At 45.0% G+C, this 24,909-nt stretch overlaps 1 protein-coding gene across 1 annotated transcript in view; it reads left to right on the plus strand.

Moving 5' to 3' along the window:
* Positions 1-24,488, plus strand: part of DTWD2 (DTW domain containing 2) — a 157,777-nt gene extending 133,289 nt beyond the window's left edge. The window contains exons 5-6 of the mRNA XM_060235560.1: positions 9,074-9,202; positions 22,729-24,488. Coding sequence (XP_060091543.1) covers positions 9,074-9,202; positions 22,729-22,899 — 300 coding nt within the window. The 3' untranslated portion in view covers positions 22,900-24,488. The remainder of the gene's footprint in view (positions 1-9,073; positions 9,203-22,728) is intronic.
* Positions 24,489-24,909: the final 421 nt, after the last annotated feature.

Here is a 24,909-nt window from a genome sequence, read left to right on the forward strand (position 1 = left end):
TGAGTGGGCACTTTGGTTAGCAGGAACAAAGGGAGGAGCAAACTGTTCATTTGAAGGTGTGAGGCAGTTTGTGAGGGATTCAGGCTCTGCTCCTCCTTCCTGATTTGTCATCCTCCATGCAGCCTGTCCCAGCCCAATTTAATCCAGCATTCAGTCTGCTTAGCACCAACAGGTGATACAAATGAGGCATCCAGGTGATACAAATGATACTGAGACTGCTGGGGAGGCCTATAAAAACTGCTAGGCAGGCAGGCCCCTTGGTAGCTACGGGGTTGAATGGAAGAGATGTTTGTTTTGCTCAGTTCCCAAACCATGCCTCTAAATTTCCAACAAAGGGGGAAGGGAAATCATTGCTCCCTCTCCATGCCCCCTCTCAGAAACTTGGAGCAGAGAAGGGGGGAGGGAGTAGGCAGATTTCTTTTTCTTTTCACATCAGCCCCTGCTTCCCAATTGAAGCTTGCTTTTTGCTGACACACAGGCTTGCTTTTAAAGCTGTCTTGAGCACAGAAGACTCACTGTCAGGAGCAAAAAAAAGGGGGGGTGCTTCCTTGATATGTTTCTAAAGCAGGAGGCCTGTTTTTTCTGCATGCTTTTAAAAAAGCCTCTATCTCCAGAGACATCGGGAGGGGGGCGGGAAACCACCTGTTTCTGTGTGTCTCTTTTCCAGTCCCAGCTACAGAGAAGGTTAAGGGGATTCTGGCACTCCCACAGTGAAGAGATGGAGGGGGAATGCAACAGAATCCACCCGAGGCAGTGGAGCATCTCCATTTTGGGGATAGCAAGCTTAGCTCCACCACACACACACACACACCTCCAACCGTCACAGAGAGGGGCCAGAACCCCCCCATAAGGAAAACTTCCGCCCCACCTCACAAGCCCACCCAGGAGCTTTAGAGGCTGGCTCTGCTACTCTCCCACTCTCCCAGAGAGGAGCCCACAGCCACCCGATACCTCCACAGCACAGCTGAGGGCTCTTTGAAGAGCTGGAGAGCGCCCAGGAGCAAAGGAAGAGCACTCACACACATATGCTCTGAGTCAGCTCTGGCACCCTCTCTGGTGGTAGGGGGGGAAAGCAAGCAGGAGGAAAAAGCAACCAGACATAGCCTCAGTCCCAGGATCTGCTGCAGCTGCAGCACACAGTTCCAGGTGCTGTTTTAAGAAAGTTTATACATTTGTGTTAGGGCCGCATTCAAAGCCAGTCTACTTCCCATCCCAACGGTGGTAGGTAGTGGGACTAAGAGGAAATGCTCGTCTCCGTCACTGGTGTTATGCAACGCCAGGTCCATCAACAACAAGACCTCAACCCTTAAGGAGTTCTTACTCCAACAGGATGCGGACCTGGCTTGCGTGACCGAGACCTGGGTGCGGGACGGAGAGACAGTAGCTCTCTCCCAGATGACCCCCCCAGGTTACTCGGTCTTTCACCAGTCACGGAATAACGGGCGGGGGGAGGGGTAGCGTTGTTCATACGGGAGGGTTACACCTTTCGGGCTCTCCCGGCACCAAAGATCGATGGCATAGAATGTGCCGGCCTGATGTGGGATGTTGGAGAGGGGTTGGCGATCTGGCTGGTGTACCGTCCGCCCAACGCACCGGCCGGCGCCTTACCATCACTATTGGAGGCAGTGGCGGGCTGGGCATTGGAGTTCCCGGGGCTTATGGTCCTGGGTGACTTCAATGTCCATGCCGATGACACGGCCTCCACTCAGGCGATGGACCTAGTGTCTTCCATGGCGACACTGGGACTCTCTCAATTTGTCACAACTCCCACGCATCAGGCCGGGCACACATTAGACCTGATCTTTGCATCCGGGATTCTGGTGAACGATATCGCGGCTGAAGCGGTTCCATGGTCGGATCACCTAGCCCTTAAGGCCCGTATGGAGACGTTGCCCCAACCCTGTATGGGCGGAGAGCCTATTTTGGCTCGCCCCCGGGGCTTGATGGACCCGGAACGGTTCCAAACAGCCCTGAGGGATCCCTGGCCCACTGGCAATTCCCTCGATGACCTGGTGGAAGTCTGGCAGGGCCAGCTATCCAGGGCCATCGATGAAATTGCACCTCTGCGCCCTCGTAAGAGGCTGGCTCCATGGTATACCATGGAGTTACGCCAGCTGAAACAAGGGCTCAGACGACTAGAGAGACGGTGGAGGCATGCTCGAGACGAAGCGACGAGAACATCCTATAGAACGCTTATGAAGTCTTATGAGATGGCAGTCAAGGCTGCAAAGAAAGAATACTTTGCAGCCAAGATTGCATCTGCAAAATCGCGCCCGGCACAATTATTTAGGGTAATTGGAGATCTTATAGCATTGCCACAAGGCAAACCAAATATTAGAGAATTAGAGATAGGCTGTGAGGCATTTGCGAAATATTTTGCAGATAAAATCTCGTCGCTCCGCCAGGACCTGCCTATCACATTAGATACAGTAAGTGAATCTGAGGCTCCGCGCCTGTCTTCAGATTTGACACTGGATCACTTCGACCCGCTCAGCCTGGAAGAAGTTGATGGAATTCTCTCTGCTGCTCGCCCGACAACATGTGATCTGGACCCGTGCCCCTCTTGGCTGATTAAATCTTGCCAGAGGGAGCTTAGATGCCCTTTACGGGACATCATAAATAGATCCCTCTTAGAGGGGCATTTTCCAACGCCTCTGAAAGAGGCCTTGGTCCGCCCCCTCTTGAAAAAATCTACAGCAGACCCGGCCGAATTGGCAAACTACCGACCGGTGTCTAATTTACCATTTTTAGGTAAAATCATCGAGAGGGCAGTGGCGTTGCAGCTACAGAGATTTCTAGATGACGCTTCTGTCTTAGACCCATGCCAGTCTGGCTTCCGGCCGGGCCATGGGACGGAGACGGTCCTGGTCGCCTTGGTGGATGACCTCCAGCGGCAACTGGATCGAGGCGGTGTGGCAATACTGATGTTACTAGACCTGTCGGCTGCATTTGATACAGTCGACCATCAGCTGCTGATTCACCGCCTCGCCGACATAGGGGTAGAGGGGCTGGCCTTACAATGGCTTTCCTCCTTCCTCATGGGTCGGGGACAGAGGGTGGCAATTGGGGGTGAGCGATCCCAGAGGCGCACACTAGATTGTGGGGTGCCCCAGGGAGCAGTTCTCTCCCCGATGTTATTCAACATCTATATGCGCCCCCTCGCCCAGATTGCCCGGAGATTTGGGCTGGGTTGCCATCAATATGCAGATGACACCCAGCTCTATCTACTAATGGACGGCCGGCCCGCCTCCGCCCCGGGGAACCTGGACCGGGCTTTGCAGGCTGTTGCAACGTGGCTCAGACTGAGCGGGCTGAAGTTGAACCCAGCGAAGACAGAGGTTCTCCAGGTGGGTCGTGGCACTCTGGGGAAGGAAATATCTCTCCCGGCCTTTGACGGGGCGCCACTGAAGACGGCGCAACAGGTGAAGAGCCTGGGTGTTTTACTGGAGCCTTCATTATCAATGGAGGCCCAGATAACAGCCACTGCCAAGTCAGCATTCTTTCATCTGAGGTGGGCGAGGCAGTTGGCCCCTTTCCTAGAGCGGCAGGACCTAGCGATGGCGATCCATGCGACGGTCACCTCAAGACTGGACTACTGTAACGCTCTCTACATGGGGCTGCCTCTATACCGGACCCGGGAACTGCAGCTAGTGCAGAATGCAGCAGCCAGGCTACTACTTGGTCTTCCAAGATGGAGGCATATACGGCCTGGGCTGCGCGGACTGCACTGGCTGCCGATTGTATACCGGATCCGGTACAAAGTGCTGGTCATAACCTTTAAAGCCCTATATGGCCAAGGACCGACCTACCTGAGGGACCGTCTCTCCCCATATGAGCCCCAGAGAGCACTGAGGTCAGTAGGCAAAAATAAACTGAATATCCCTGGGCCGAAAGAAGTAAAACTGCAAAGCACCCGCACTCGGGCCTTTTCCGCCGCAGCCCCACAACTCTGGAACCAGCTCCCAGAGGAGGTGCGGGCCCTGCGGAACTTAAATCAGTTCCGCAGGGCCTGCAAGACCGCCCTCTTCAAACAGGCGTTCATTAATGATGGTACCAATGTTTACTGCTAAATTAATAATGCTTACCGCCACTGTTAGTCTAGGAATGTTTTAATCACTGATTGGTTTTAAGGTGTTCTTAATGTTTTATTATTGTATTGTTCATTTTAAATGTTGTAAGCCGCCCTGAGCCTGCTCTGGCGGGGGAGGGCGGGGTATAAATAAAATTTTACATTACATTACATTACATCCTGGGCTGCATGTGGCCATTGGGCCACAGGCTAAACAAGCCTGATCTAAGGCAGTGGTTCAAAGACCACAGATGGATCTGATTCCTTTCTGCCCATCATTGCTCCTCCGGAGAGGAGGAAGAGAGCTTGGTATTCTGTTACATGAGACTTTGGTTTAAAAACATATGATTAAAACACAGGATCTTCCCATGAGATAGTACAGAAGATGCATTCAGAATAAGTAGTTTTGTATACGACACATCAGTCCTCTTTGTCCCATCACTTTCATATATACGGCCTGCTAATTCAGCACTGGGTCCAAAGACATTTAGGCTCTGTTAGATGCTGAAGAAACATCTTGTGAATAATGTCTCACCACTGTCACAAAGACAAATGTGACATTTTTCAGTAGTTGTTTATAAATACAATGAAAGCCTTTGCAGCTAATAAAACATGCTGCTTAATGGCTGAATGATATTTTTCTTTCTCAAAAAGTGTTTTAACATATGTGATAACATAAAGCCAAAGGTAATTAATCAATTTCAAACAAATTCGGTCTGCAAATAACTTGATACAGTAGTTCACAGACATTTCTAAATTCTTTTCAGAATGCATTAATTTCCATTTATAAAGCATTTTACAATTACTTTATTTTACAATTAAAATATTCGTAAACATAATTCTTCTAACACTATATTTCTTGAGCATGTTTTTAATACGAGATTGAGATTTTTGTTATAGTATTATGCACAAAACCCTCTCTGTCCTCAGCATGCCACCAAATTAGGCCAAGGAGGAAGTGCTTCTGGGGAGGACTTGCTGTTTATCCAGCTGTTCATATCTCCAATGGACATAAGATGTAGGTGAGAGAGTCTCTTCAAACATTATATGTCCCAATATAGGATCACTGTTCAAAACATATGCGATGTTGGGAATAATGTACTCACTTTTCTCTAAAACGTAATGTTATTTTAAGACGTTTATGCTCATTAACCTAAAGCTTCGTTTTTCTTTTTGTTTGGAAAAAGAGAATTTTATTTCTGTGCATTGTTAAAATTGCATGTTGATAATTACAATTCTTACTTTTAGCAGATTATCTTATTCTGAAGCTTCTAGTTCTCATGAAAACCAAACAAATGGGAGTGAATCAGATCCTGTAATTCTCTGGGAATCTGTTTTTAATGTTACAAAGCACACGGTTGTTAGTAATTGAAAATGAATGACTTCCCACTGTTCACATGATCATACACAAGACTGAGTATTGCAAAATTTAATCACATTTATTTCATGAGAGCAGGCCTGTAGCTAGAGGGGTTCCAGCCACCTCAATCAAACCCCTGTTCTACTTTTATGATTCCTCCAATCAGCTGCTGAGGTGCCAGTTGTAGCCTTTGCCTCTAGGGATGGGCAGCTGGAGATCACTGGTTCAGGGTTTAACAGCTAGTAAAGGGAATGTAATGAACTGTTCAGCTCTCAAATTTGCTTTCTAGGGTGCTTCCTCAGAGGAAAAAAGGGGGGGGGGACCACAGGGTCTGCCCTGTGTACATTGCAACCCCAGTCTGTCTTGTTATTTCCTGGGGTTGCAAAAGACACAGGAAAGAGACATGATTTATTGCACTCAGCTGCTTGATATCTTTTTCTTCACCTTTTCTCTGGGATACAAATCTACCTCCCTTCCCCCTACCCCTTTTTTGGGTGCAATTGAGTGGAAATGGGATGAGTGGACTTCACCAGTGGCGTAGGGAGGGGGGCGGGTCGCCCCAGGTCTAGGGGGCCCCTTGGTAATGCCAAGGGGCCCCTCAGAAGCCGGCTGCCTGGCGTCCCCGCCGCCGCCACTCATGTTGCTGGTGTCCCCGCCTCCACCATCTGACCGCCTCCCGGCCCAGCCCGCCTCCGTTCTCTCGCTCCCCCCCCGCGAGCGCCAAAAGTGGCGCGCCCCCGGGCGCCGGCCCGAGACGCCCGCCGGAGCGACGATGCTCCACTGGAGCGCGGAAGCGGAGTGGCGGGGAGGGGAGGGACCCAGAGCCCAGCTGCCTCCTTCAGTTTCTATCACAAAAGGGACCAACATTCTGGCTTTTCCTCAGATTCCCAGATTTTGTAAGGCGGGAAATCCTTTTCTTTCAAACCTAGGGCTGACTGTTGCTGGTTCCTCAGTCAGTTCTAAAGGGGAACGCACTCTGCACCAACGCAGAGGCATTCTCGCCGGGCAAACTCAGCTTAACAGCTCCTGGGGCTAAACTCAAAGGAAGCTTCAGAGAGGAGAGCCACCAGCAGGGCACAGCCCGGAGCCTCCGCTCTCAGAAGGAAGCACAACTCACCCGCAGTGTTCCCTCTAAACTGAAGAACAAAGCAGGAGTCAACTTGCACCTTTAAGACCAACGAAGTTTTATTCAGCATGTAAGCTTTCATGTGCTCTAAGCACACTTCATCAGACAATAGTATGGAATGGGAAGAAGTCCTAAATATAGAGAAAGGGGGCTGTGAGTTAGTATGCAGAGTCATGGGAATATTTTTTAGCAGATTTAAAGAATCGTAAGTTGGGGTCTGGTGTTTGTTCGTTAGTGTTAACTGGGCTGAAACAACAAAAGGCTGCCCATCTGGATCCCGCTAAGCTGAATTAGTGTGAGCTAGCTCACAATTTTTTAGCTTCTAGCTCACACTAGAGGAAAAATGGTCCCAAGTCCCAAGAAGCAGGATGGAAGGGGGCCGCTTACGTACTGTGTCCGAATCGGTGCTGAAGTGGTGGAAAGCCAGGGCGCCGAAGACGAAGCCCGGCAGCAGGGCCGTGGTGCTTTCCCCTTCCATGCCCAGCGTGGCGCCAAACCCGAACCCGCCGGAACAAGGCAAGGGAAGGTGGCCAGGAGGCGCCAACAATGGCCGCGCCCGGCCCCAGAGACCGAGCGAGGAACCGCCAGCGCCATCTAGCGCCCATAAGGGCTCGTGGCTGCGATAGCAGTTGAAGGTGAAAAAGGGGAGAACTCTCTGAGGCCCGTGGTTCCTGCTATCGCTTTCTTTATTCAAGAAAACAAAGTAGGAGTCCAGTCGCACCTTTAAGGCCAACAAAGTTTTATTCATAATGTAAGCTTTTGTGTGCACTAAATCTGATGAAGTGTGCTTAGAGCACACGAAAGCTTACATTCTGAATAAAATTTTGTTGGTCTTAAAGGTAAGACTGGACTCCTACTTTGTTCTACTTCATCAGACCAACACGGCCGCCCACTTGGATTTATGTGGAAAAGACAGAGCAAAAGCCTGGTAGCGCCTCAAAGACTAACGAAATTTGTGGCAGGAGATGAGCTGTCCTGAGTCACTGCTCAGCTCACTTCTTCAGATACCTGTTTTCTTCTCAGACCCTTTGTTAAGTCTTCTGCATTTGGTGAGAAAGATGATGTCTCTTTGTACCTCTGCAAATTTCATCACAGAGCTGATGAACTTCCATTTTGTAAGGCTAAATGTGGTGTTTTCCATGGTTGGAGAGGCAGATCAAGATGGGTAGCCTGTCTGTAGTGGTAGAAAAGAGCAAGAGTCCAGTAGCATCTTTAAAGACTAACAAGATTTGTGGCGGGGCAGGAGGTTTCCTAAGTCGCTGTTCACTTCTTCAGTGACTCACAAAAGCTCATACCCTGCCACAAATTTTACATTCAGGTGTGTAGCCATGTAGGTCCGAAGCAACAGAACACAGCTTTAATCCCCAAATCTCCAGGAATTTCCCAAGCTGGAGCTGGCAACCCTGGAGGGGACATGCAGGATCTCTCTCTGCTATCTGATATGGGGCAGTGGTTCTACTAGCCTGCTAGAGCGTCTCCTTGTCTCCATCTGTGCAAATACAAGACAGCCACCATAAGCCTCCAGTACTCCTCTAAAGAAAAAAAACTTGGGTAAAAGCTACCCCTGAAACCTTTTTGTCACTTCCGCAAGTGGTGGCCATCTTGTGGAAGTGACATCACCGGAAGTGACATCATATCCTGTTTCTGGAGGCGTGCACACACATAGGGGGGCCCACATATATCTTGGGCCCCGGGCCCCCAAAGCCCTAGCTATGCCACTGGACTTCACTTTACTTCATGTCACTTACATTTTGAATAAAACTTTCTGTCTTACACTTTGAATAAAACTCTTAAAGGTGCCACTTCACTCAAATTTTGTTTATCTTACTCTCAGTTAAGTTCTATTTCCCCCTCTCTTTTACTTTGATTCTTTATCTCAATTGCCAAGAAAAGGAAGATAAGGACAGCAGGGAGAGGGAAAGGGGATAGTTCAATGCAATTTGCAATGTTAGTGTGACTGGTATAGCCATGACTGTTAACTTTTCTCATTTGTTTAACTGTTCTATTTTGTTTTGTTGTATTTCTGTTTTGATTTAATTTGTTCTCAGTTTGCTCTCAATGTGTTTTTAGATTCAGATTGACAGGGGAGTGGGACATTTATTCATTTACTAATGAAAGTATTGATTTTATCATTAATTTTAGGTCCAAGGCATTCTGTAGGTCTTACTACTGTGTGAACACTCTAACCTACCCATAGATTCTGTGTTTCCAAATTTTTAACATTAGTGTTGATGTTACTGTTCAGTAAAAGGCAGCCAAATTATATCTTCCTTGCTGTGTCAGCTGAGAAGCTGGTTAAAAGAAATGTTGTTCTGAAGCAACAGAACTAAGTTACATACTTAAGCATAATAATTAGGGCCCCCACAAAAAATATGCCCCACCAAATAAATCTAAAGGTCTCCACTATGCTGTTGTATGAGGCTAAAAGTACATTACTACATACTTCTAATAAAAAGGTTCTCAAATACTGATTGTTGTATAGTTAGTTTCTGTAACCCGGAATCACTGATTTTTTCAGGTGCAACTGAGAACTAGCCTTTCAAGTCAGTATGTTATTCGTACACAGCCCACAAATGCATGCCTATCCACACTTGAATGTGCAGCAGTTGCTCTTGCAATCATGGAAAAAAATGATTATATTAAAGAGGTAAGTAATTTCATGTTCTTTACATTGCTAATGGGGGTCTCATGGTGAGAGAAGTCCTGTTTCACTCAGGGCTTTATGTATTGGCCAAGGGCCAAATACTGTGTAACAGTCTGCTAATTTAATACAGTGAATTGTAATGTGTTGACTTCAGAGATCTAAGAGAATGAAGGAGCAGTGTGCTAATTTGTTTCTTGCGTTGCCATACATAGTAGCTACAAAGCTACTTTTCAGTTTCTTTTTATCATAGCCCATCTCAATCTATCCACATGCTAGAGTTTTAGAAAGCTGCTCTGTCAGGACTGTTTGCTTTGTTTCTTTATGTTGGCTTTCATAAGTAACTAGAATTTCATCGTAGTTCTTTCAGGATAATCAGTGAGGAGTGAAAATCTAAGACAGGGTGTCGAACTCATTTGTTATGAGGGCCAAATCTGACATAAATAAGGCCTTGTTAGGCTGGACCATGTCAGGTTGGGCCGAGTCATGTCAGGCCGGGCCATGTGTGTACCTATTTAAGATTAGGTAGCAGAGATAAAAATTTTATAAAAAACACAGTCAAACACAAATATATATATATATATAAACTTAAAACATGCTTAAAACATTAGCACTTATTGCTCTTAAAGATACTTTCATTGTATTTTTTTATTATTATTTGAGCAAGGTTCCGCAAGGCCCTCACTTCCTCTGGCAGTTGATCCCACCAGTAGGGGGCTGCAATCAAGAACGCCCTCTCTCTGGTGGTCTTTAATTTGGCCTCTTTGGCCTGGGGATTACCAGTAAGTTTTGAGATCCAGATTGAAGTACCCTTTGGGGAATGTGTGGGGAGAGACAGTCCCTAAAGTAGGCAGGTCCTAGGCCATTTAGGACTTTAAAGGTAATAACCAGCACCTTGTAACGAATCCAGTATACTATTGGCAGCCAGTACAGTTCCCACAGCCCCGGCTGTATGTGCTCCCACCTGGGAAGCCCCAATAGCAGCCTGGCCACCACATTCTGCACTAGCTGTAGTTTCCATGTTTGGCACAGGGACAGCCTCAAGTGAGGGCATTACAGTAGTCCAACCTCGAAACGACCATTGCATGGATCACTGTTGCCAGGTCATCGCGCTCCAGGAAGGGGACCAACTGTCTCACCCACCTAAGATGGAAAAAAAGCAGATTTGGCAGTGGCTGCTATCTGGGTCTCCATTTTCTACCATGAGATCCAGGGAACTCAGCAAAGGAAGCTCTGGCTCTTTCCTTCCTTCCCCAGGGGACTAGGGGGGGGAGTCTCAGCCAATAGAAGGAAGAGAGCCTTGGCACAGTAGCTCTGCTGTGCAATTGAGAGAGCCTGGCAAAGCAATTTCTCTCCTCTTCCTCCCCAAGGGAGGAGCCTCAGCCAATGGAGAAAATAGAGGTTTTGCTCTATAGCTCCTGTGCAAGCAAGCAAGCCTTGCATAAGAACATAAGAGAATCCATCTTGGATCAGGCCAATGGCCCATCCAGTCCAACACTCTGTGTCACACAGTGGCCAAAAATTTTTTATACACACACACACACACACACACACATATATATATATATATATATATATATATGTGTGTGTGTGTGTGTGTGTGTGTGTGTATATATATATATATATATATATATATATACATATATATATATATATATACACACACACACACACACACACACATATATATATATATATATATATATATATATATATATATATATACACACATACATACTGTGGCTAATAGCCAGTGAAGGACCTCTGCTCCATATTTTTATCTAACCCCCTCTTGAAGCTGTCTATGCTTGAGGCCACCACCACCTACTGTGGCAGTGAATTCCACATGTTAATCACCCTTTGGGTGAAGAAGTACTTCCTTTTATCCGTTTTAACTTGACTGCTCAGCAGTTTCATCGAATGCCCACGAGTTCTTATATTGTGGGAAAGGGAGAAAAGTACTTCTTTCTCTACTTTCTCCATCCCATGTATTATCTTGTAAACCTCAATCATGTCACCCCGCAGTCGACGTTTCTCCAAGCTAAAGAGCCCCAAGCATTTTAACCTTTCTTCATAGGGAAAGTGTTCCAACCCTTTTAATCATTCTAGTTGCCCTTTTCTGGACTTTTTCCAATGCTATAATATTCTTTTTGAGGTGCGGTGACCAGAATTGCACACAGTATTCCAAATGAGACCGCACCATCGATTTATACAGGAGCATTATGATACTGGCTGATTTGTTTTCAATTCCCTTCCTAATAATTCCCAGCATGGCATTGGCCTTTTTTTATTGCAATCGCACACTGTCTTGACATTTTCAGTGTGTTATCTACCACGACCCCAAGATCTTTCTCTTCGTCAGTCTCTTCCAGTTCACACCCCATCAATTTGTATTTGTAGCTGGAATTTTTGGCCCCAATGTGCATTACTTTGCACTTGGCCACATTGAACCTCATCTGCCACGTTGACGCCCACTCACCCAGCCTCAACAGATCCCTTTGGAGTGCCTCACAGTCCTCTCTGGTTCTCACCACCCTGAACAATTTAGTGTCATCTGCAAACTTGGCCACTTCACTGCTCACTCCCAACTCCAAATCATTTATGAACAAGTTAAAGAGCATGGGACCCAATACTGAGCCCTGCGGCACCCCACTGCTTACCGTCCTCCACTGTGAAGACTGCGCATTTATACTCACTCTCTGCTTCCTATTCATTAGCCAGTTTTTGATCCACAAGAGAACCTGTCCTTTTACTCCATGACTCTCGAGCTTTCTAAGGAGCATTTGATGAGGAACTTTATCAAAAGCTTTCTGGAAGTCAAGGTAAACAACATCTATTGGGTCTCCTTTGTCCACATGTTTGTTCACCCCTCAAAGAAATGTAACAGGTTAGTGAGGCAAGATCTTCCCTTACAGAACCTATGCTGAGTCTTCCTCAATAACCCATGTTCATCAATGTGCCTACTCATTCTGTCCTTGATAATGCTTTCTACCAACTTTCCCGGTATTGAAATCAGACTGACTGGCCTGTAATTTCCCAGATCTCCTCTGGAACCCTTTTTAAAGATGGGGGTGACATTTGCTACCTTCCAGTCCTCAGGAACGGAGGCAGATTTCAATGAAAGATTACATATTTTTTTCAAAGATCCACAAGTTCAAGCTTGAGTTCTTTCAGAACTCTTGGATCTTCTTCGTGGTCTCTGTGCTTCACGCTCATGGGATAGTGCGCCTGCGCCGATCCCCGAATTGCTACCTTAAAAGCCCGGGATTTTTCTGCGCTCTGCACCAGTGGGCATGTGCAGGCGTCCCAGTACGCATGCTCACCGGCACCAGTGTGGGGATCCCGCCAGTTCCTTTCTGACCACCGCACTGAGAGGATTCCCTTTCATAAGGTAGTCGTTGGATTGCCTTTATCTCTTGTTGTATATAGCCGGTTTGTTATTTTCTTAGTGTAGTTAGTGGTTAGTTGTTAGTTAGTTAGTTAGCAAGTTAGTTAGCAAAAGTTAGTTGTTAGTTAGTTAGTTAGTTAGTTAGCAAAAGAAAAAATTGTGGTTTTTGGACTTGCCCTTCGGGGCTTCGTCCCCCCCCCCCCCCCCTGTTTTTTCCCCTCAGAAACTTTCCTGAGCAGGTTTTTTCCTTGCATCTATGGAAAGGCGCTGGGGTTTTTTCAAGAGGTGCCGATCTTGTGGGAAGAAGATTGCCCCCCCTGACGGCCACTCCCTTTGTCTCCTTTGTCTGGGCGAAGGGCACCGTGTGGACTCTTGTGCGCATTGCTTAAGCTTCTCCAGTCAGACGTGCAAGAATCGAGCAGCGAGACTTTCAGCTGCATTGGTCGAATCGGCACTTCGGCCGCAGAAAATGGCATCGGGCCCGTCGGTACCGATGGGAGAGTCCACGGCCCCTACGGTCACATCAGCCAATACATCACCGATCGGGACCGAGATGCCCATCAAGCATGGGCGATCCACAAAGCGTCCCTCTGAAGGGTCGGTGGACACCCCAACAAAGAGGCGTCGGGATGAGTCGGGGACCCAATCATCCATGCCAAAGAAGGCGAAGTCTAAGGAGAAGCGGAAGAAGAGGTCGTCGCACACTCCTTCACCCTCTCGAAATGCTTCGGCGTCGACGGCTCCACCGAGAAAAATCCCGGTGTCCCCTCATCTCAGCCCTTCGGTGTCGAGAGGCAGCGCTTCACAGCAACTCCGTCTCTTGGCATCGGAGCAAGAGATCGATCTCACCCAGCGATCCCATTCCTCTGGATCGCGGCGGCGTAGTGAGAGTGATTCGGTCTCAGAAGTCGAGGTATTGGCACCAATAGAGTTGGCGGAGCTGATGGACCAGGCGAAGGGTCTAAGAGAAGTGGAACCATCAAGAGCACTTCATCGCTTCCCACCACCACCACCACCTTGGGATCAGCGCCACTTGCCTTCGCCATATTCATACTCCTATCCACCGTACCAATGATACCCCCCACGGGACTATGCAAAGTGGGACCGACAATCTGAGGCATCCCAGATGTCGAGACTCTCCCATCACTCCAGACCTCACCCTTCGACAGCAATCTCCGTCCCACCTGAGAGACACGCTGTAGCGGTGGAGGAGGCCCGCTCACGTTCATCGGTAGCAATTCGATCACCCATCAGAGAGTCGACACCGATGCTTTCGGAGCATTTGCTGCAAAGAGAGTCCTCCTCATCGGAATCAGAGAGCGGTACCGACGATCCGGACAGAGCCCCAGAACCTTCGCCAGTGTCACATACGGCTGAGGATCTTCCTATTTCGAAGTGCCTGGACTACAACATCTTCGTGAAGGCTGCACATCTCCCTGGGGTCCTCAACTTGCAGGCAGACTTCCTCAGCAGGGAGCGGCTTCCTCGCATGAGTGGAAACTGCAGTGGCGCTTACTCCAACCTGTTTTCCAGCTTTGGGGGTACCCTCAGGTGGATGTCTTTGCCACAGCCAAGAATGGGAAGTGTCCTCTGTTTTGTTCCAGAGGGGGTGCGGATTTAGAGTCGTTGGGGGATGGTCTGCTGTTTCCGTAGGAAGGTCGGTTCCTCTATCTGTTTCCGCCTCTGCCGTTGTTGACAAAAGTGGTCAACAAAATCGCAAGAGAGAGACCATGCTGCATCCTGGTGACTCCCTGGTGGCCTCGCCAGAACTGGTTCCCGATCCTGCTCCAGTTGGCGAGGGGGGGTCTTCTACCAGTTTCCGGTGGAACCAGACCTTCTGTCAGGTCAAGGAGGCCATGTCCTCCATCACAACATGCCCCACCTGAAGCTGACAGCGTGGTTCATTGACTTTGTGGGTTCTCTAGTAGAGTCCATAATGTCTTCCTGAATAGCAGGAAACTTTCCACCCGCGCTTCCTATGATAGGAATGGTGGAAGTTCCTTCAGTTCCTAGTTGATCCTTCAGCTCCTCCCCAGAGGGTGGGATTGTCGGTAATTTTTGAGTTTTTGCTATCCCTGGTGGATGCTAACCTTGTTTTTTCCTCCATTAAGGTTTATCTGGCAGCAATATCTGCGTTCCATGAACCAGTGGAGGGACATTCTGTTTTTGCACACCCTCATTCTAAGAGGTTTTTGAAGGGTCTGCTTAGGCTTCATCCCCCGTCTAGATCGCCCCCAAAGTTGTGGGATTTGACTCTGGTGCTGGACGGACTGACTCGTCGTCCCTTTGAGCCGATGGCCACGTGTTCGTTACACCTCCTTTCATGGAAGACGGCATTTTTTGTAGCCATCACATCAGCACGTTGTGCAGGAGAGCTCACGGCGATGCGCTGTGACTACCCGTATCTTGTTTTTCAGGAAGCTGGAGTTTCGTTAGCTCCTAATACTTCTTTTCTTTCCAAGGTGGTTTCTCAGTTCCACCTCAACTTAGAAGTTTGGTTGCCCACTTTTCATCCTACCCCTTCCTCGGATGAGGAACGTAGGTTGCATACTTTAGATGTAAAGCGTGCTTTATTGTTTTATTTAAGTCGTTCCAAAAACTTTCGCAAGGACAAGCAGCTTTTTGTTTCATACGCTGCCCCTAAGTTAGGTTCCAGGATTTCGTCTCAGAGACTGTCAAAATGGCTCACTGAGACTATTAAATTGTGTTATTTGTTGGCTAAGAAGCCGTTACCTAGGCCTATTTGCAGCCACTCTACAAGGGCGATGGCGACGTAGGTGGCGTTCCTGAAAGGCGTGTCCCTGACGGATGTTTGCAAGGCTGCCACCTGGTCCTCTTTCCATGTCTTTATGAAGCACTACACACTGGACGTGCATGCTCAACAGAGAACTCGTTTGGGAACTGCAGTGCTGAAAGCTGTTTCTTCTGGTTGACCGTCTTCCCGTCTCCAGGTATGTCTTGCTTGCTAATCTCCCATGAGTGTGAAGCACAGAGACCACGAAGAAGATAGACAGGTTGCTTACCTGTAACTGTAGATCTTCGAGTGGTCATCTGTGCATTCACACTACTCGCCCTCCTTCCCCACTGCTGACGGTCTCCCTCCAGTAGGGGCTTCCAGCGGTCAGGAAGGAACTGGCAGGATCCCCGCGCTGGCGCCAGTGAGCATGCGTACTGGGACGCCTGCGCATGCCCACTGGCGCCGAGCGTGGAAAAATCCCGGGCTTTTGAGGTACCGATTCGGGGATCGGCGCAGGCGCACTATCCCATGAGTGTGAATGCACAGATGACCACTCGAAGATCTACAGTTACAGGTAAGCAACCTGTCTATGTATGCCATCCGGACCTGGTGACTTATTAGTTTTTAATTCGTCTATCAGTTGTAGGACCTCCTCTTTTGTCACCTCAATGTGACTTTGGTCTTTCAACATCCCTTCCAAATTAGTGGTTCTAGAGAGGGCAAACACTTCTCGTCTTCCACAGTGAAGATGGAGGCAAAAAATGCATTCAGCTTCTCAGCCATTTCCCTATCCTCCTTCAGTAATCCTTTGACTCCTTGGTCATCAAAGGGCCCCACTGCCTCCCTGGCTGGTTTCCTGCTTCTAATATATTTGAAGAAATTTTTATTGTTGGTCTTTATGTTTTTTGCAATATGCTCCTCATAGTCCTTTTTTGCCTGCCTGATCACAGTCTTGCATTTGATTTGCCACAGCCTATGTTTCCTTATATTAATCTCACTTGGACTACCTTTCCACCCCTTAAATGAGTCCTTCTTACCTTTTACAGGTTCCATTACTTTGTTAACCATGCAAGCCTTTTCTTATACCTGTTTGTGCCTTTCCTAACTTGTGGTATATATTTTATCTGAGCTTCTAGGATTGTAGTTTTAAATAGCCTCCAAGGGTTTTGACTGTATTTATCTTTCCTTTCAGTTTCCTCTTCACGTGCCTCCTCATCTTAGAGAATTTACCCCTTTTAAAGTTAAACGTGGTTGTGCTGGTCTTTTGGGGCAACTCCCTATTTATACAAATCGTGAAATCAATAATGTTATGGTTACTGCTCCCAAGTGGTGCAATTACTTTTACATCTCTCACCAAGTCTTGGGCATTACATAGGACCAAATCCAGGATCGCCCCACCCTTGGTAGGTTCTGAGACCATCTGCTCCATAGCACAGTCATTGAGAGCATCAAGAAACTCAGTCTCTTTCTCTCGACCAGAACACATATTGACCCAATAAATCTGCGGGTAGTTAAAATCACCTATTGCAACACAGTTTTTACATTTAGCCGCTATTTTTAATCCTTCCATCATATTATAATCATCCTCTATCTTTTGATTTGGTGGTCGATAACAAACTCCCATAGTTAAATTTCCTTTGGGGCCCTCTATTTCAACCCAAAGCATTTCTAGAAGGGAAACTAATTCTCTTACCTCAGTTCTACTGGACCGTATACCCTCTCTGACATACAGAGCCACCCCACCTCCAACCCTTCCCTCCCTATCCTCCTGATATAACATATCCAGGAATCACCGTGTCCCACTGATTCTCCTCATTTCACCAAGTTTCTGAAATTCCCACAGTGTCTATGTTTTCTCCCAACACTAAACATTCCAAATCACCAATTTTACTTCTAACACTTCTAGCATTTGTATACAAACATCTATAATTTCCCAGGCAAGTTAGGCCCGCAACTTTCCTCCTGCTGCTTGAAGACTTTGGCAGACAGTCCATACTGTTTGTCACCATCTCAGTGGACAACTATGATCCATTACCTGCTAGAAAAGTAACAGCTAACCCTTCATCTCTTTGAGATGAGTCCTTCCGAACCAGAGATATTTCATCTCCTGTCGGCTTTCCCCCAAGATTTAGTTTAAAAACTGCTCTGCCGCCTTTTTGATTTTAAGCGCCAGCAGCCTGGTTCCATCTGGGGACAAGTGGAGACCGTCTCTTTTGTTCAGCTCCCGCTTGTTCCAGAAAGCATCCCAGTGCCTAACAAATGTAAACCCTTCCTCCTTACAACATCGTCTCATCCACAAATTGAAACTTCTAATTTATGCCTGTCTCTTCTGCCCTGCACGTGGAACAGGTAGCACTTTTGAGAAGGCTACCTTGGAGGTCCTGGCCTTAAGTCTCCTGGCTAGCAGCCTAAATTTTTCCTCCAGGACCTCACAACTGCATTTCCCCGCATCGTTGGTGCCAACATGCACCACGACCACTGGCTCCTCCCCAGCACTGTCTATCAGCCTATCTACTACACGCGTAATGTCCACTACCTTTACACTAGGCAGGCAAGTCACCATAGGGTCATATGCGGTTTTGCCACCCAGCTGTCTACTTGCCTAACGATCGAATCACCATCTACCAAGACCCCTCCCTTCTCCCCACCCAGGGATGTTTCCTTGTCACGAAAGGATTCCCGCTCACCAACTGAAGAAGAGGTCCCTTCTGTGGGCGCATTCCCCTTATCCTCAGCATGGTGCCCTGTTCCCTCTCGACCCTCATGCTCTCTAGCAGCAACAGGCTGCCACGTTCAGAGCGGGTCTCATATAGTACACCCCCGAGAGTCTTCTCCAAGTGCCTAACTGACTGCCTCCGCTTCTCCAGGACAGTCACCTCGGCCTCAAGGGTACGAACTCGTTCCCTGAGGACCAGGAGCTCCTTACAGTGATCACACACCCAAGACTTCTGTCCTATGGGCAGATAGTCATACATGTGACACTCAGTGCAAAACACTGGAAAGCTCCCACCCCCTGCTGGCATTCTACCTTCATGATAGCTTTTTCCAAAAATATACAGTCCCCCTTAAATCCTGTTTGTTTATGTGGCTCCCCTTCTGGAGGGTCAACTTACCTTATTGGGAGCACAAGGAAATTAGGGATCTGGGTTCTTGGTCCTTACACAGCCCCCAGGCTAAGAGCCACAAACCAAGAGCTCTTTAACTCTCTGGCAAGGCGCAGCTTAACAATGCAAAGAGGGTGGGAAACACAGCCACTCCTAATCAATCAGCACCAATCACCTTCACCTTCAACCCACTCACCCAAACAAACAGCAGTTCCCCAGCAACCACATCTCAGAATTTTCAGCAGTCACACAAACTCAGAAATTCTCAGCAACTTCCCCAGCTGTCTCAGCTTATCTCAGTTTCTTTGCTCTCTCTCAGACCTCTCTTTTCTGCAGAAGGAAGCAAGAGAGAGGGAGAAGGAAGCAGATGATAGCCAGTTGCTCGGGGGCCTGACATGAGCCCTCCAAGGGCCTGATTCAGCCCCCGAAGTGCATGTTCGACACCCCTGATCTAAGATGTTATTTTAGAAGATCAAAGTATTGAAAAGAAAAAGTGAATTATATGTCTCTTACTACTTCATTTACACTGTTCACATCACATTTAGCAAGATGTACTTGCAAACTATCTTTTGCTGCATTGTCTATAAATATTTCACTTGTGATACAGATGGGATGTTTACCACCCGATCTGTGTAGTGTTGACAACACTAAGAGCAGCTTGGGAGAAACCTGGTATATATGTGAATTTAAAATAATACATTTACTATTAATCTGTATGTGTGAAATAGCAAGCAATTGATTGCTTCTTTTTCAGATCTTAAAAAAATCAGTATACATATAGTAGATTTGGATATAATATAAAATTAGCAATGACGCAGATGAGAGACCTTTTGTCGTAATGCTATAGCATTTTAATAAGAATTCAGCTGATTGTAGATGCCTAAGTATTGGGTCAGGGATGCAAATGCAAACAAATAAAATATCAGAGGCACAGAGACTTCGGAAGTGTATATGTTTCAAATCAGATAAATTTTTACTTGCCATTTTACTTTAACAAATAAACAATTATATATAGTACAGGAGATAACAGACGGGAGCCTGCATGGATGGGTGGCTAGGTTAGAATGCATAGGGAGCATGTCAAAAACATCTAGCACTTGGTTCTAAATAATCTTGTCTAGAAATTATTCCAGTGCTTCCATTAGATACCATTTCCCAGTGAAAACACCAGAATATAAACCAAATGTATTTCTCTGTGTAACCTTATGAATTATAATTTTGAATCTGTTTTGTTGCTTATAAACCACATTTTTCCAAGTGTCCTTGTGTGTTCTGCCTGATCCATGCCTTGTTGAAGTAAAAGTTTGAGATAAGTGGAGTAAAATAGGCTTAAATCAAAGCAACTCAGTTTAACTTGGTAGAATGTATATTTCACAATAAATGCTGACAGAATTCAACAGCAAATTATGTATGGCTCTGTGCCAATGGGCATATATGCTGTATTGGCCTTGAATACTTCATGTTCCAGCAAGGGCTGCCTTCCCCCATCAGATGACTATAATTTTATATAAACTTTTCTTACCTAACAAAAGATTGTTGGAATCAGATTAAATGATTACCTTCTTGCTTAGAACTGTAATTATAAATATTTCAAAAATGGTTAAATGGTTAGTCTACAGTCCAAAGACTTCAGTGCTGAACTCTGAAGTCTTAAAGGCAGTACTAGGCCAATTTCAAATAATTAATAGTCCGACATGGAAATAATCTCTTCTTGAGTTACTCTGCTGAGATGTCCTAAGCAACATTTAAAGCAAGCCTGAAGATTTAAAAATGTATTTGTAAACTCATCCCATTGATTTAAAGCATTTCTCTAGCTTCCAAATATGATCCATTACACACAGTAGGAAGCTGTGCCAAGTCTAGTCTCCAAGTTACTTTCTTTCACAAGTTAGAAAAGTGAACAATAATAGATTCTGCAGCAGAAAATGTGAGAAAGGGAAAACTGCACTCATTCACATTTACCATTTATTTGAACGAGAGAATGTCCTGCTGCAATTCTCTTAAGTTTGGATGAACATCTACAGAGGTCCCCAGTATGGAACCCACGGGTATCATAATGCTCACTGACACCTTTCCTGGTGCCTACCAAGTTGTTTTAGAAAATGCCAGTTGGGGCCATTGACCTTTGGAGATTTGATTGGCTATACAAATGTTTTAAAAAATGTTTCTTTGGCAGCAGCTGCTACCACTCCACAAGGCTATTAATTGGGTAAGTGAAAGTGAGCTGTGGTTGCGATTTTGTGACTGCACCCCCTACCACACTGTGTCAGAATTCTAAAGGCTCTAATAGGTTGGGGACCTCAATCTATGTTAAGGCAACTTGTTTACAGCTCTCTGCAAAATTAGGAAGCATGCTTTACAGGAGTTCTGCTGGTGCAGTTTTATTTATTTTTAGTCTGCCTTTTTCACTGAGGCTCATGGCTGATTACGAGATATAGAAAATAGTACATTCAGACAGCATAAAGTATGCAATACATAATGCAATAGGACTAGGATTACATCTCTAAATGGAGAGAATGCAGTTCTTTGTACATAGGCTCTGTGCAATCAGGAAACACAGCCTATGTATATATACCTTTTTCCAGGAGGTTGGGAATGTATGGGGGCGGATGGACACAAACGTGACCTACTCCCCCCAACATACATTAAAAATAATGTGTGTGCATAGCTATTACAAGGGCTGTTCAGAAACTCCATAAATGTTTTGCATTTAAACTTTCCTGAGCACCAGTACTTGTATTACAAGTGCCCTCCTGAAAATCACAAATAGGGATAGGCACAAACCAAAATTCATCACAAACCAGGTCTGGGTCATGGTTCACAAACCTCAGTTCATGCCATCCTGCCCTCATGAACCCCAACAAACCTCCCAGGTGGGTTTGTGTCAGCAAACACTTGGTGGGACTTGGAGAAGGTATTTAAAAATCTGTGGTCTCTTTAAATGCCTTCTCCAAGTGGCACAGCTTGCAAAAACCATTAAAAGGGATCCCTTTAAATGGTTTTTGCACTCAGAAATGATCTGAGAAGGTATTTAAACGCCTTGTCAGTTGAGTTGCTGAATTGTGCTGCTGCCACAGTGCAACTCAGCTAGTAAACAGGGAAAGAGCATTTATACATTCCCTTTAAATGGGTTTCAGAAAATCTCTCCCTCTCTTCCATTCTGCTGGCTTCAGAAAGGAGGGAGGGAAGATCCACAAACCTCTAGAGCCCTAACTGGTTCGCAAAGTGAAGGAGGTTTGCCGTGATTTGTGGGACCTCACAAACCAGGACAAACCTCCATTTTCCCAGTTCATGCCCATCTCTCATCACAAACACAAAGATGAGAATGGTAAAATAATGTGCCTGTCTCTGAAAGGAAGGCTTCTGAACTTTGGAGCTACCTTAAAATAGTCTCGTGCTTGGGCATTCTAGTATAATATCAAATCTTAAGGTTTCTTTCCACTAGTAGAGAAGCCATTTCATTCACAGGAATTAATCTATTTAGTCAAAGATTTCTGCCTTAATTTAGAAAACCTGAGTGGTGCCTCTGCCAAAGCTAAGGTAGATGCTGTGTTGATGAAAGCTGTTTATTCTCAAACAAAGCAAGATCTATTAACTGACACATCTTAATAAAGGGGTGGGGTCTTCTACTGCATGATCATCCTTGTGCTGGTAATAATAAGAGCCCCAGCAAAGTAGGTGCTCACCGCATTTCTGTTGCGTGTTGCAGTCAAGTGTCCTTAAGATTGACCAGTTGCAGTCCTTAACTCCTACGAGTTTAGGGAGCTCAGGGCATAAGAAAAGCAGAGACTGGAATCAGGTTCTGTAACTTTTTAAAACAGTGTGCTTCACTGGTCTGCTATTATCAAGAATTTAATCTAGAATCCTTGGTACCTTTTACAGAGATATGTAATATGGTCTTCACTTTTAAGCATAACACGAGCCCTGATGGATCAGACCAATGGCCTCTCTAATTCAGCACCCTGTTTCCTGCTCCAGAAATTCCACAGCCTTCCACCAACTAGCTTTAAGAAGTATACTGCCTCTGAACATGGAAGTGCTGTTTAGCTAATACCATTTGTAGACCTGCCATTCATTAATTTAATACCTTTTTATGTCTATCTAAGCTAATTGTCACCACTGTGTCAAGTAAGTTCCACAGTGTAATTACATAAAGTGCTTCTTTCTCTTTAAGGAAGTTCTTCTGGAAGTCAGGCATGTCGGCTCAGAACTTGTCATAAACCTTGTGAAATAACAATCCAATATGAACTCAAAATATTATCTGAGACCTCTATATAAGGATTTTCTTTTCTTTCCCCCACAGACTCTACTCCGACCTCTTCAAGCTCTGTGTTCTTTCCAGCTTCAGCATGGTGCCCAGATCCATCACAGCAAAGAATATCTTATTAAAAATGGTTTATATGACAAGCCTATGCCAAAAAATAAACGCAAACTCAGGAGAATGGAACTTTTAGTTAATAATGTTAAAATTTAGCAATGTCATGTAGTCATAAAAAGACTTTTTTCTTCCTTTTAGCTAATGAGGTGAAGTTTGATATGGGTTTAATCCAAACAGCCATTTCTTTAATAAAAGGACCAAATTTAGGTGGCGTCTTGCCCAGGAGTTCAAGCATAATAGAAAAAAACAGAGTTCCTATTGCATTGGACCAAGGAATAAAGGACAGCCTTTATTTCCCCCAGTTTATCCATCTGTGATCGGTAACATGACTTCTTTGTTTTTCCTATAGAAAAATTTTGGCATTGCTGAATGAAGTACAAAAGTTTTATAATGCAATGGTAAGGATTCAGTAATAGGTGATTTGTAAGGATGTTCAGTACTAAAATGCAGATTCTCATTTTCTCCTGGAAGTGTATTTATGCTGCCAACTGTGTAAGGCCAAGTGGAGACAAGAATCCAAGATTGCTGCTTTACTTATAAAAATATTAATGAAATTGTTTAAAACAGATGTGCTTTGGCCTGGAGCTTTTCTTTCTGCTATAAAAAGATACAGACATGATAGAATGGTTAAGACTCTGACCCTGATATAGAACAAACCACAGGAGCAGGACTTACATCTTTCCCAAGGGACTGTAAACAGCACATGAAAAGATCTTTGCCAGACTCTGTCCTGACAGCTCAAATGTTATGTGTTTGAGGTTGGCTAGATCACAATCATAACCTTGATTTTTTTTTTTTGTAGCCATTAGTATTCTTAGTATAGGATATAATATATAACAGTCATTAGTATTCTTAGGTCTTGTGTAGCAGGAGAATTTATTCTTTTGCATATATTTCTGACTACTGTAGCAGAAATCGGAGATGTGATAGAAGTTGAAAAGGAACATCAGCCCTATGTGGTGTGTTTCATCTAGATAAAGAAATGGAATCAATGTTATTGAGAATACAAGTTGACAGCAAAAATTACTGATGCTGACATAGGACATTCCTACCGAAGATATATCAGGACTGAAGCAGTTCCTGTGAAAGTATTAGCAATTATTTTTTTTGTAACAAACACCGTCCTCATATTGATGAAAGGTGGTCTCATTTCCTTTAGTTTGATTTTGCCTTATTTCAGACTCAGTAATATAGCTGTGTATAATTGAAAAGGTTATCTTCACTACCAGGAAGGCTAAATGTTTTACTTAATGAAAGCAATTTTAAGGAGAGAAGAAAAATTCCAAATTTGAAACAATTTAAATTATCTTAGCATTATCAAAAAAAAAACCCTTTCATAATATTATGAGTATTTTTATTCACACTGAATTAATGTTTCCTATTTTGCCGCTTTTATAAACTTTCTTAACCCAATAAGCTCAGCTATTTCTTTAAAATTACTCAGAAGTAAATTTTATATGATTTAATAATTTGGACTCCCATTTTGTTTTTATGTAGAACTTGTAATTTATCAGAGGTGTTCATACTTTATTTTGTCACAGATTTTAACAGCTATGTCAGGATTTTTCCTCTTCATTTTACATGAGATTTCCATGTTTTATTTTGACATTTCTTGGTGTGTAGTAGAAGTGTACTTCTTGCTGCCGTTTTCATAAAAAATATGTGATCTTTAGTTTACAACCATACTTTGTATTATGTTTTCCATGAATATCTTTTCTGTACTGGATTCTTTTTAAATTTACTGATAAAATCCACATGTTTAGGTCAGGTTTGATTCAGTATTTAGACTTACATATGCAAGTATTAACAGCAAGAAATCAAACTGGTGTTTATTTTAGTTCCCAAGTGAAACATTAGGCAATTCTGGTTCACATAATTGAAACCTGCTTTTCCATTCTGTTTCAAATCCAGGGCAAAATTATCTTATGTTACAAAATTCTGGCATTATTTAAGCAAACTGGTTTACAATTGTTTTTATTTTGTTTCCATGCTTCTTGTGACTTGAGAAAGCAGAAATCATTTTATGTATATGTTGAAGGATTCTGTAGGACTTTGAAGTCTTGGACAATGAGCACACAATTTACAGAGCAATACTGAGTTAAACCT

Source organism: Heteronotia binoei, chromosome 4 (assembly GCF_032191835.1).
Source record: "Heteronotia binoei isolate CCM8104 ecotype False Entrance Well chromosome 4, APGP_CSIRO_Hbin_v1, whole genome shotgun sequence".
Classification (NCBI taxonomy): Eukaryota; Metazoa; Chordata; class Lepidosauria; order Squamata; family Gekkonidae; genus Heteronotia; species Heteronotia binoei.